An 11,953-nucleotide genomic window follows, 5' to 3' on the forward strand; every position below is an offset into this window, starting at 1 on the left:
CAGAGTTGCAGCTCCACTTTCACAAGGCTCATCTTGGTAAAACATGGGATCTGAGGTCCTTCCTGCCTTGAGGAGCGGTTTATCCGGGTGGGACACACTTCTTGCGTGAGGAAAAATGGATTCTTGTAGAGAATAAAGGAAAATCCCATTGTACGCTGAGGCTGGAGCCTGGGTTTTTATTGGGTTTTTCACTCTTGAAAGTTTTACAGAATATCCTTCCAGGCTTCTGACTAAACCTCTGGTTCTTTTAATGGCTAAAAATAGGCCTGAAATCAGATGTGCTGGGCTGCTCTGGCTGGTAAAGCGTGGCTCGTTTTTCAATCCTACTTGGAATTTTCTGTCTCATTCAAGTCATCAGCTGCCTCGAGGTGTCCACTGGGAGAAGCTGACTTGAAGCTGTTGCTGAAGGCAGAAACCACAGTTGCTTTATTTTTATGGGTCTCTTTTAAACAGAACTTACAATAGGCTTTAAATTCTTCCTCCTTCCGTAAGTATAGGGGTGATGGTGAGATGGAGACGGGCTGCTACTTGCAGGTAGAGCTGGGCAAAGCAAGCTGCCATTCCTTTACAAGCCAACTGTTTTCTAGGCAGGCTGTGGACCAGAAGGCAGCAAGATATGGCCATCATTTAGAACATGCTCTGTGTGTTAAGAGCTTACTTTCCACTTTGAAACCTATTTAAACCTTTAATTGCCATTTCTTTCCCTTCAGAAAGCAGGGATTGTGCGTTCCATCCCCTGCAACCGCACTGCTCGTCCCAGGCGGGTCATCAGCAGGGGCTGCGCTTTGAATTTTCACATCCCCGTTCTATATTTGACTGCTGGATAGAGAAACAAGTTGTCCTTTACAGCTGTCTTGCCCCAGAGGGGACCATTAACCTCCCTTCGGCAGCCGGGACCGCTCTGTTCCCTTCCCCGTGCTGGGGGAATGGAAGGAGGACATGGGAGAAGGGAATAGGGAGGACCAGAAACGTGCCTCAGCGTTACACCAGGGAGCGGGATGCACGGCCAGGAGTGGGAGGAGAAATGCCTCGTGGGTTAGTGCAGTCAAGTCAGTCAGTGGGAATTTGGGGCTGGAATGTTTCCCCTCTCTTTGTTCAGGTAAGGGCTGTCCCCTCTATCCAGGACTTGTGCCCTGTCCCACGTGGGAATTATCGCCCCTTTTTCCCTAAATCCAAGCAATTCCCTCTGCAGAACACCCATGTGGTAGCAGAGGAAGGCAGGGCAGAGTGAGAACAGCCCTGGGGGGGGGGGTGAAAGTCACCAGTTGGTGAGCATTTTGGGTTGGGCTTTCCACCTTGGTGCTGCTCCTTCCTCGATGAACCTGGTTCCACTGAGTGCATGGAGTTGTGGCTGGTTTGGGTTGAATTTAGCAGCCGTTTGAATTGTGACCACGTGCAAATGAATCCTAAAGGCTTGGAGTATTTGATACCTGCCTGTTTCCAGCAGCAGCCATCTCCCAGCAGCAGGTTTTATTATTGCAGCGGTGAAATCCCTCGGTCTTCGCTTTGAATTAGCACTTTATGCTCTTGTAACTGCCTGGTGGAGGTTTGCCAGGGGTAGAAGTTGCTGAAGTGTGGATACCTGCTTTGATGTTGTGGACAAAGCTGGTGAGAAGGGGTGTGAGTGTGGTGCACACTTGTTGCATTCAGATTGAGAACTGATTCTTTCATTTCCCTGGCGCTTTTGTGCTCGCACTTCCTGGATACCTGATGGCTGCAGAGGAGTCTGTGCTTTTGCAGGTGTCTCCGTGCACGTTTGCTGTATTTGAGCAGAGAGCTGAAATACACATTGCAAATATAGCAGAATCAGCCTGGTTTAAACCCAAAGTACGCTGGGGTGGGGGTTTAAGCTCTACTTTGGTAGGATTTCAGCACTGAGAATTGATAGAAAGCGTGTTTTCTGCAGCAGGGGTTTTTATCACTGCTCGTGTGTGCTCTGCTCCGCATATAGCGATGGCTGGTTTCCATCCACATGTGGTTCTTGCAGCTTAAAAAACCAAACTGCTGTCTCGAAACATCATCCCAGCCTGTGCAGTCATACAAAGAGCTGCCCCAACCTCTGTGTCTTTAAAAAGAAACCCCCATAAACACACAAACCCAAACACTTCAAATGGGTTTTTTTCCCTTTCAATAATAAGTGAGCGCAGTCGAAACCTCTGCGGAAAGAAATGCAAACTAATAAATGGATTTGTTTGAAGACCAGATGTGTTTCATGTGGATTCTGCAGTGGCTTCTGTGGTATTTTGGTACTTGGAATAATGATTTTGGAGGGGGATATGGGAGTGGAAGGACAAAACAGGAGAGTGAAGGTTGAAAATGAAGCTTTGGTGCTGCAGCATTTGGGAGGGAAGCAGCTCCCGGTGGCTCTCCCCCTCATCCCGTGTTTTGGCTTTGCCTCTACCAGAGGGGAAACTCGCTCCAGATCGTCCTCTAGGAAGTTGGTTTGTGGATGCTTTGTTGCTCTTTCGGCTCTGGCGATACTGGTCATGATTTTCAGGTGAAAGGATAAACTGAGGCTTGTAGGACAGTCCCTCGAGCGTGATGGTTTTATGGATTGACGTGGCTCTAATGGGATAAAAGTGGTTTCTGGAGCTGGGGCAGGACCTTACTGTGATTGCCAAGTTTAATATCTCCTGGTTTTAAATCTATCTGAGCTCAGTGCTTGGTGCTGAGTTGTATCCATAGCAGCATATCAAACACTTGAATCCCATTCGGCCTTTGCAGGAGCATTTCAGAGGAGCAGTGGGTTTGAGCACTCTCCCTCTGCGTTTATCCATGAATCCATCTCCGTTCTGCAGAGCATTCTGGGGGTGGATTCCCATAGCTCATGGTCAAATGAACCTTTTGCTTCTGTGATGATGATGGGTTAGTATAAAACCGCACTGATGTGTGATTTTGGGGGTCTCTCTCATGTGGGAATTGCTGATACAAATGTTTGCTGAGGCCACGTTGCTCGTGAGGCTCCGAACACTGGAGGCAGAGGAAAACCCTGCTTGGTGCAGTGGAATGTGTCTATCTCGAGGTCCGCCTCCTTTTTGTTTAAAGGTTAAATAGTTTGGCTCTAACAATTGATTTAACAGTTCAACTCCAATTTCACAGCTTTATGCACCTATTACAGGGCCAAAATCCCAGTTACACTCCGGGCCAGGGCAGGGGGGGTGTACATTTATAATACCACCTCTATTTTTCTAATGTGCATTCACTCTGATAACACTTGGTATTTATTTTCCAAGGTACTTCAGTTTGCTGGTTGGGTTTCAACCTGAGCTCTTTTTCTTGGCAATGAAACCCTGTTTTATGGGGCTGCCTAAAGGGGCTGCAGGAAACCTGGAGAGGGGCTTTGGCCAAGGGCCTGTAGGGACAGGCCAAGGGGAATGGCTTGAACCTGCCCGAGGGGAGACTGAGCTGAGCTCTTAGGCAGAAGCTCTTCCCTGTGAGGGTGCTGAGGCGCTGGCACAGGGTGCCCAGAGAAGCTGTGGCTGCCCCATCCCTGGCAGTGCTCAAGGCCAGGTTGGACACAGGGGCTTGGAGCAAGCTGCTCCAGTGGAAGGGGTCCCTGCCCGTGGCAGGGGTTGGAATTGGATGAGCTTTAAGCTCCCTTCAACTCAAACCATTGTGATTATGATTCTATGCAAGCAGCAGCACTGATAACCCTGGTTTTCTTCTGCCCCATCTGCAGGTGCTTCACCAAAGCCAATGGCACTTTCAGCAGCGGCACCCTCCCCGTCGTGCCCATCGTAGCACCTTACCAGCAGGACGGTTTGGAGATGAAACCTCTCAATCACCACGTCATGGTGGCCATGTGCTTGGCCTCCACCCTCCCCGAGTGCAGTGCCCGGCTGGAGGAGGACGGCAAGGAGAGAGCAGAGCAGCCCTCCCCTCAGCATCCCTGCTGCAGAGACAGCGGCAGCCGCCTCTCCGTGGATTGCACGGATGGTAAGGCATTCCCGGGGGGATAGCACCAGGCTTTGAAGTGGGAATATGCTGTAGGACAGCTACAGGGAGCCTAATTTAGTGCAGAGGAGCTGGTAATTCAGCTCTTTTGGAGAAAGATTAAGTGTTCCACCTTTCCAATCATGGAAAATGGGAGCGGTGATGCTCAGGTGCCTGTGGCTGGGGTTGATGCATCTAAATGGAACTGAGTGCTCTGGATAATGAGGCTGTGACTGATTGATGGGAGGACTGAGCTGAGCTCTTAGGCAGAAGCTCTTCCCTGTGAGGGTGCTGAGGCGCTGGCACAGGGTGCCCAGAGAAGCTGTGGCTGCCCCATCCCTGGCAGTGCTCAAGGCCAGGTTGGACACAGGGGCTTGGAGCAAGCTGCTCCAGTGGAAGGGGTCCCTGCCCGTGGCAGGGGTTGGAGCTGGATGAGCTTTAAGGTCCCTTCCAACCCAAACCATTCCATGATTTTATAATGGAGTTTTCCCCAGTGGGCAGACATCTGTGACAGCCCAGAGCCACCCCAACCCACCCTCCTCTTGCTTTGCAGGTGACAGCTGCGTGCACTCGGAAACATCGAACCACGTTCTGAGCTGGAGTCCCCTTATCCTGCAGCCTCTTTCCAAGGACTGTAAGGAAAAACCAGCATGGAGTTCATCTGGAGTCACCTTAAACGGTTCTGGGGACCTCCGGCAGCTCCAGCTGCAGGAAACCTGAGGAAGTGACCACCGCTGTCCCCATTAAGGCCAGGAACTGCAGAGCAGCGTCGCTGAAAGGGAGTGATGGGGGATGTTCATGATAACAGAGAGAGTCACTATTTATTTTTTGTAGTAGTGCCATATGAATGTATCTTGGTTTTACAAAATGGGTGCCTTTTAATCTTATTTATGCCTTGAAATCCCTGTTTTCGGGGGGATTTTTGACACTAGCCTGGGTCTGTGTATAAAGAAAGGAATTGTAATAATATAAGGAACAACGATGGGAAATCCAGAGTGTGGCTTCCAGGGGGTGTTGCCAGCATGAGAAGTGATCCCAAGGAGGCTGACGCAGGGATTTAGCCAAGTGGGTCTAAGGCTTGCTCCCTGTACTCCAACCCTCCTTTCCGTGAACCCCTCGTGTGCTCGTTTGGGAAGAATCCAGTGGATCAGGAAGAAGATAAATAGGAAAAGTGACCCTTGGCTGCGTCCGTGGAGGCAGAGCTCACTCTGGTGACTGCTTGTGCCTTTCGGAGCTTGGTAACCCTGCCGTTTGCAGGAGCGCGGATGAAACCCAGCCCGTCCCACCTTCCCGCTTGCAGAAGACAAAATCCAGCTCGGCTGCACCTTTAACTCCTTGGATTGAGGGAACAGCGACGGCTTGAACAGGCTCTGCCATGAACGGAGTCGTATCGGAGCAGCTCCCACCGCGCTGCGAGAGCCCTGCCCGCCCCTCGGATCCAGCATGAGGTAGGTGTTGACACGTTAACTGCAGGGCTTGGGCTGGGTTCTCTTTCCCTTCCCAAATTGAATCAGGGTAAATAAACCAAAGCACAGAGCCCTGGGATGAGGGGCATAAATCCCGGTTACAGCCGCCCCGAGGCGACACGTGCAGCCGCCTGTTCCCCACGAGTATTCCCAGCCTGGGCTGGGAAGGGAGGAAGTGATGCTGGGCTGGCCGGAGCTGCAGAGCCCTCGGGGAGCCAAGGTACAGGTGCAGAGAGTGGGGTTTGAGGAGCAATTCCTGCTCCAGGAGGACACTTCTCCAGTCTCTCTGTGGGGTGTTGGGAGTGTTGAGCTGGGGGTTCTTTCCCCGTTGTTGTAGTATTGTTCTAATTCATGGGATAATATGGAATGGGATGGCACCGGAGCTGGTGCAGGGCCTGGAGCACGTGTGATGGGGAACGGCTGAAGGAGCTGGGGGGTTCAGATGGAGAAGAGAAGGCTCAGGGGGGACCTGATCGCTCCCTACAACTGCCTGACAGGAGGATGGAGCCAGGAGGGGCTGGGCTCTGCTCCCAAGGAACAAGGGATGGGACAAGAGGAACCGGCCTCAAGCTGCCCCACTGCAGGTTTAGATGGAGCTGAGGAACAATTCCTGCCCCAGAGGGTGCTCAGGCATTGGAACAGGCTGCCCAGGGCAGGGCTGCAGGCACCGTCCCTGGAGGCGTTTAGAGGATGTGTAGATGTGGCACTCGGGGACATGCTCTAGTGGTGGCCTTGGCAGAGCTGGGTTAATGTTGGACTTGATCTTGAACGTCGTTCCCAACCTAAACAGTTCTGTGGTTCTATTTATAAGTGTTATTAATCTTCTTGCCTTTAGGGTTGTGCATCCATCCTGATTCCTGCAGGGATGTGGTCCTGTGCCAGCATCCTCAACCTCACACCACAAACCCACAGCCTTTGACTGCCACCTACGCCGGAGCCACCGCAAATCCCTGCTTCTCCCACCTCGTTCATCATCTCCTCTCCTCATCCCAGCCTTCTCCATGTGCTCCTCGCTGGATTTCTCCCGTCACAAGATCCCGCTGCGAGGCTTTTCCCTGGCTCCCAATAGAGACTGGCGGGCGAATGGTTGGGATTTAACTCGGGCCACTTTGTTGTCCCCAAACACTGAGATTTAACCACATTTAAACGACCTCTCTTCAGTCAGACCCTGCACGTGCTCCCCTTTATCACGGTTACGTCGCATAAAGACGCTATATTTTCCCAAGAAGCTGTAATTTGAACTGGAAATGGGATGTGTTTTGGAATGACGTCAGTTTTGCAGGAGTTTGGGGTAGGATTTTAAGGGGTTTGGGGTGGTTTGATAAAGGAAGTGGTGCTGCTTTATGGCCAGAGTGGGGATTGATACCCCACAGGCACTGAAGTGAGGTTGGTTCCCATCACTTGATACTTCCCCGTGGGTTATTAACCAAATACAGGAGAAATGGCTGGAGATGCTCTGGTTCCTCACACACACCACAGGATGCTGAGGGGCAAGGAAAGCTGGGGAGCACTCAACCCTTTCCTTGGACCCTGCACCAACACAAGGCACAACCATCATCACTTGCCATCACTCTGTGGTTTGGCTTGAAAAGGGGGAATTTGGGATGAAACAAGGACCCTTCCCCACCCCACCAAAGCTTTGTGGGTGTCTTTGCACCCATGAATTCAGCCTGGTCCCAAAGCAGCACTTACCAACACAAGCCCTTGGGGTTTTTCCTCTCCAGTGGGTAAGAAAGGATTTATTTTAGCTCCAGAAGGATGGAGGCTGAGTGGAGGGGCTTGTGCCCAGTTCTCCCGCTTCCAATCCCACTGCATCCAGGGAGCCATCATCCATGACCCCGAGCACCTTTTAAATACTCTAAAGCAGCAAAGCCCCTTTGCCAACACCCCCAAATGTTCTGTGCAGGGGTATTTTTCCAGCTGCTGGGGTTTGACTTCAGCAGCATCACAGGAGCTGAGGCTTGGGACACGTGTCCTCCCTTCCCGGGATGGAACAGGGCAGGGAATGCTCATGGAGTCTCCGTGACGGTGACATTAACCGGGGAATCACCGCTGGCATCCGCTGGTGTTGAGACTGGCTCTGGAGGCGCTGGGAGAGCCCCAATGCCACCAGGTGGGTGCTGGGTCACCAGAGCGGGCGGCTCAGCCCTTGGCTCACCCCATGGGTGCTGTTACCTGCTGCTGCACCCGGGGCTGCCGGGCCTGCCGATGCTGCTCCGTCCTCCGTGGCTGTTTCAGCATCCTCCGGCGTGCCTGCAGGCTCCTGGTCACCAGGCCCGGCCCTGGGGTGGGAGACAAGCGAGGGTCTCACAGTGCAGGGTGCAGGAGCAATGGGGCAGCCCCATGGGGTTTGGGCACTCACGTGCGGAAGAGCAGGTTGTGCAGCCCTGGGGACAGACAGACAGACATGAGGTGTGTGTGCCATGGGCCCCATGATCCCCCCAGCACCCAGCACTCACATGGGAGGGTGTCCCGGTGGCGGGCAATGCAGTGCACGGCCAGGAGTGATGCTGCAGTGGCCACCAGCATCCCCACCACCGCCGCCCCTGTCACCGCTGGGTAGGCCTCAAAGGGAGGCTCGGCTGGAAGAGAGCAGAGGGAGAGGGGGGCAGTGTGGCAGGGGAAGGCCGAGGGATGCGGTCGCCTGAGCCTGTTCACTCTGAAACCTACTGACGGCCTCTTGCGCTTTGCTCCTCAGCTCCACCAGGCTGCAACCATCGCCCATCTCCAACCCTGCTCTGCCCCACGGAGCAGCGCCCCAGCCCCCTTCACCTGGCGTCTGCACCTCGGAGGGGTGCCCGGCCGTGCGGTGATTGACGGCCAGGATGCGGAAGGCATAGACCACGGCCGGGTCCAGCCCCCCAAGGCGCCGGTCGCGCGAGTGGGGCTCGATGTCACCAGCGGCTGTTTCCCAGGGCCCGGCCGCTCGCCGGGGGGGTCTCTTGGTTTGGCGTCGCTGCACCACGAAGCCGGTGAGGTTGCCGGTGCCCTGCGTCCGCCACTCCAGCCGCACCTCGGTGCGCGCCCGCGTGTACCGCAGCCTGCTGATGGTGACGTTGGGGGGGGCCGGGTACCCTGCAGGGACACAGCACCCCATAGAACAGGGTTGACCCCCCCGCTCCCAAAACGCCCCCACCACATCCCAAGGCTCACGTTCCACACGGAGGTGCACGGGGAGGCTGGCGGTGCCCACGGCGTTGGCTGCGGCGCAGCGGTAGATCCCGCTGTCCCCTGGCCACTCCGCATCGTGGATGGTGAGGTTGAGCCACGCTTCTCCCCGCTCCAAGTGGTACTTGGCCAACCCCGCTGTCACCTCCTGCTCCTTCGGGTCGTACCAAGCCATGCTGGCACCCAGGTTGGTGCTGGTGCCGCCTTGCCGGCATGCCAACCGCACCGCACCGCCCTCCAGCACCACCACCTCGCTCCTCGCCACCTCCAGCTCGGGGACCTCTGCTCGGTGACAAAACAGGATGGCACCAGCAGGGATGCGGCACCCAGCTGCTGACAGAGGGACCCAGGGATGGCTCTTGGCTTACCCAGGCGCAGGCGGCACTCGGTGCCAGTGGCCTGTAGCGGGTGTGTGGCCACGCAGATGTAATCCTGCCCCCCCAGCCTGCCGCCGGTGCTCAGCACCACAACGGTGGCGGAGGGTGCGGGGTCACCCAGCGCCTGTCCCGCGCCATCCCACCAGCGCAGGGTGACGGGGGGTGTCCCCCCTTCCCACTGGCACCGTAGCATGACGAACTCATCCCCCTTGGTGGCTGCTGCCGCGCAGGAGGGGCCGCCAGCCGGGATCCCTGCAAGAGGAAGAGGTGTTGGGATGGGGCTGTGATCTGTGCCCCCCAAAAGAGAACCCCCCCCCCCCCCAAAGCATGGGGGGCTCTGGGCTGTGGGACCCCCAATGTGGAGCAGGAGGTCCCGGCATCACCTTGGGGTGCCACATCCCATCATCGCAGGGCTCACCATGGCTTTGTGATGGCAGGGGTGGGGGGGGACAGGAAGGGTCTGTGGGGGCACTCACACAGGGTGGTCCTGCAGGCAGCCCGCTGCGGCAGCGCAGGGTGCGAGGCCAGGCAGGAGAAGGCGCTGCCGTTCCTGGTGGCCGACCCCGGCTGGATGCTGGTGGCCATGGAAAAACTGCTCCCCATCACCCCCTGCTCTTCCTCCTCCTCCTCCTCGGGGCTCACCCAGCGCAGCCGTGCCGGGGGATACCCCCCCAGCCAGCGGCACCGCAGTGCCACGTCCTGCATGTCCCCGGTGGCCAGTGCAGAGCAGCTTGGGCTCCCGGCTGGTGGATCTGCAGGAGACCCCCAGTGCTGGGTTGGGGTTGGGGGAGCCACATCATGTCCCCTCCGCCCCAAATCACCCCTTGCACCCACATCCTCACCGGGGAAGCCGTGTTGGTCCTTCTCGCCCCTCTGGGGGTTACTTACAGTAGATGGTGAGGACGATGGTGGCCTGGGTGCGGGTTTGGAGATGGGTGTTCTCGGCCAGGCAGGTGTAGGTGCCGGCCTGGGTGCGGGTGATGGCAGCGAGGACGTAGGTCTGGCCAATGTGGACCTGGGAGCCGTTGTGGAGCCAGACGTAGCGGCTGGGTGGGTTGGATGGAGCCAGGCAGCTCAGCACCACGTCCTCGCGCTCGCCGGCGGAGAAGCCGCCCTGCTCCGGGCTGAAGGGCTCCACGCTGATGGCCGGCTCATCGGGGCCGTCTGCGGGGACACGGGGGCTTGAGCAGGGTCACAGCCCACCCCAGGACACCAATGGGACATCCCGAGCACACTGGGGTGTGTGATGGCCATGGGGTACCATGCGGGCAGAGGACACTGTACTGGCGTGGTGGCCATGGAGGTACCACGGTAGCAAGGTGCGTGGTGGCCATGGGCACATCTTGGTGGCAGGGTGGCCATGGATGCATCATGGTGGCAGCATGCTTGTTGGCCATGGCCATATCACAGTGGCCATAGAGGCATAGAATCATAGAATCATAGAATAGTCAGGGTTGGAAAGGACCTCAGGACCATCCAGTTCCAACCCCCCTGCCATGGGCAGGGACACCTCACACTAAACCATCCCACACAAGGCTTCATCCAACCTGGCCTTGAACACCGCCAGGGATGGAGCACTCACAACCTCCCTGGGCAACCCATTCCAGTGCCTCACCACCCTAACAGGAAAGAATTTCCTCCTTAGATCCAATCTAAAAGTGGACACCTGGGCATCCCAGTGGCAGGGTGCTTACGGCCATGGACGTGCTACGGGTGCACCATGGTCACACCCATGCCACACCGCACCACTCACAGACGATGTCCAGGTAGACAGGCTCGCTGGTGCGGTTGTTGACCTCGTTGCGCGCGGTGCAGACGTACCAGCCGGCATGGCTGCGGTTGGCGGGCACCAGGCTCAGCTCCGCCCCGGAGCCCCCCAGCCCCACAAGGGACGCAGGGGGCCCCCCCCGTGGCTGCCGGTGCTGCCAGGAGAAGCTGAGTGGCTCCGTCCCCTCCCGCACGGCACACATCAGGGTCACCGGCGTCCCCTCTGCCGCTGCTGCCACCGTCGGCCGGACGAAGGGCTTGGACACGGGCACTGCGGGCACCGAGCAGTGAGCGGCCCCCCTGCACCCCCACATCCCCCCCACAAGTGAGCCTCCCAGATGGTGAATTGGCTGGTGAGGTGCAGTAGTGGCTACTGGCGCAGCTGGTGACAGCATCCATGGGCTACTGAGATGCGGTGGGAATAGGCATGGCCGGGTGTCCACGTGTGCGCTAATGAGGGCAGTTACGGGGTGGAGGGATGATGGGTTGGCCAGGGCAAGGAGATGGGGATGGCTAGTGGGGTGCTACATTGGCTAGTTGGGTACTTGGTTGCTAGTGGGGTGCTGTGCTGGCTAGTGGGGCTCTACATTGGCTAGTGGGGCTCTATGCTGGCAGTGGCAGACCCCACCAGCCCGTGTGCTCCATCACCCCAGCCCTGCCCCGTGCCTTACCCAGGACGCGCAGCAGGACGGCGCCGTACCCCACGCGGAGCCGGCCGTGCTCCGGGAAGAGCCCCTGGCACAGGAAGCGGCCGCGGGCGCCCGCTCGCAGCTCCCGCAGCTCCAGGGTCCCATTGCGCAGCGACACCCGGCCCAGCGCGCCCGTGCCGGGGGCCAGCACCACGTCCCGGCCCGAGCCCACGGCCACGGCCCGCGGCGGCCCCGTGCCCCCCGCCACGAAGCTCCAGAAGACCACGGCCGGCGGGGCCCGTGCTGGGGGCCCGCAGCTCAGCTCCACCGCCCGGCCCCGCACCCCCGTCACCATCTGCTCCTCGTAGGCCGCCTCACCCGCAGACAGCGGCTGCCCTGGGATGCACTCATCAGAGTCAGCCTGGCTCTGCCCCACATGGATTTGGGGTGGGACTGGGGGGGGGAGATCCTTTGGCTACTCACCCTCCGCCAGCACCGGCAGCAGGCACAGGATCCAGGGACCCATCCATGGTGCACGGTGGAGCTCCATGGCGCCATGTCCGATGCCGAAGCAGGGCTGCGCTCTCCGCCCCGACCTCCTCTCCGGTTACTC

At 57.6% G+C, this 11,953-nt stretch overlaps 2 protein-coding genes across 3 annotated transcripts in view; one reads left to right on the plus strand and one right to left on the minus strand.

Moving 5' to 3' along the window:
• The window catches only part of CDON (cell adhesion associated, oncogene regulated), a 51,565-nt gene extending 44,938 nt beyond the window's left edge, over positions 1-6,627 (plus strand). For both annotated transcript variants that reach the window (XM_065697283.1, XM_065697284.1), the window contains exons 18-20: positions 3,680-3,936; positions 4,487-5,381; positions 6,235-6,627. In XM_065697283.1, the coding sequence (XP_065553355.1) occupies positions 3,680-3,936; positions 4,487-4,653 (424 nt within the window). In that variant the 3' untranslated portion in view covers positions 4,654-5,381; positions 6,235-6,627. The remainder of the gene's footprint in view (positions 1-3,679; positions 3,937-4,486; positions 5,382-6,234) is intronic.
• Positions 6,628-7,408: 781 nt separating this feature from the next.
• Positions 7,409-11,890, minus strand: VSIG10L2 (V-set and immunoglobulin domain containing 10 like 2). Its single transcript, XM_065697429.1, has 12 exons — positions 11,824-11,890; positions 11,383-11,736; positions 10,698-10,982; positions 9,833-10,108; positions 9,421-9,696; positions 8,936-9,196; positions 8,553-8,849; positions 8,172-8,474; positions 7,859-7,981; positions 7,762-7,786; positions 7,575-7,681; positions 7,409-7,488 (listed from the first exon to the last, which is right to left on the minus strand). The coding sequence occupies exons 1-12, from the start codon at positions 11,888-11,890 to the stop codon at positions 7,409-7,411; spliced, it is 2,454 nt and encodes an 817-aa protein (XP_065553501.1).
• Between the last annotated feature and the right edge of the window lie 63 nt (positions 11,891-11,953).

Source organism: Lathamus discolor, chromosome 17, assembly GCF_037157495.1.
Source record: "Lathamus discolor isolate bLatDis1 chromosome 17, bLatDis1.hap1, whole genome shotgun sequence".
In the NCBI taxonomy this organism is placed as follows: domain Eukaryota; kingdom Metazoa; phylum Chordata; class Aves; order Psittaciformes; family Psittacidae; genus Lathamus; species Lathamus discolor.

Coding starts and splice junctions, on each gene's coding strand:
- VSIG10L2 (XM_065697429.1), bottom strand. CDS start 11,890: ATGGAGCTCCACCGTGCACCATGGATGGGTCCCTGGATCCTGTGCCTG. Junction 10,109..10,697: donor TGTCTACCTGGACATCGTCT/GTGAGTGGTGCG, acceptor GTGTCCCCGCAG/ACGGCCCCGATGAGCCGGCC. Junction 9,697..9,832: donor CATCGTCCTCACCATCTACT/GTAAGTAACCCC, acceptor GGTCTCCTGCAG/ATCCACCAGCCGGGAGCCCA.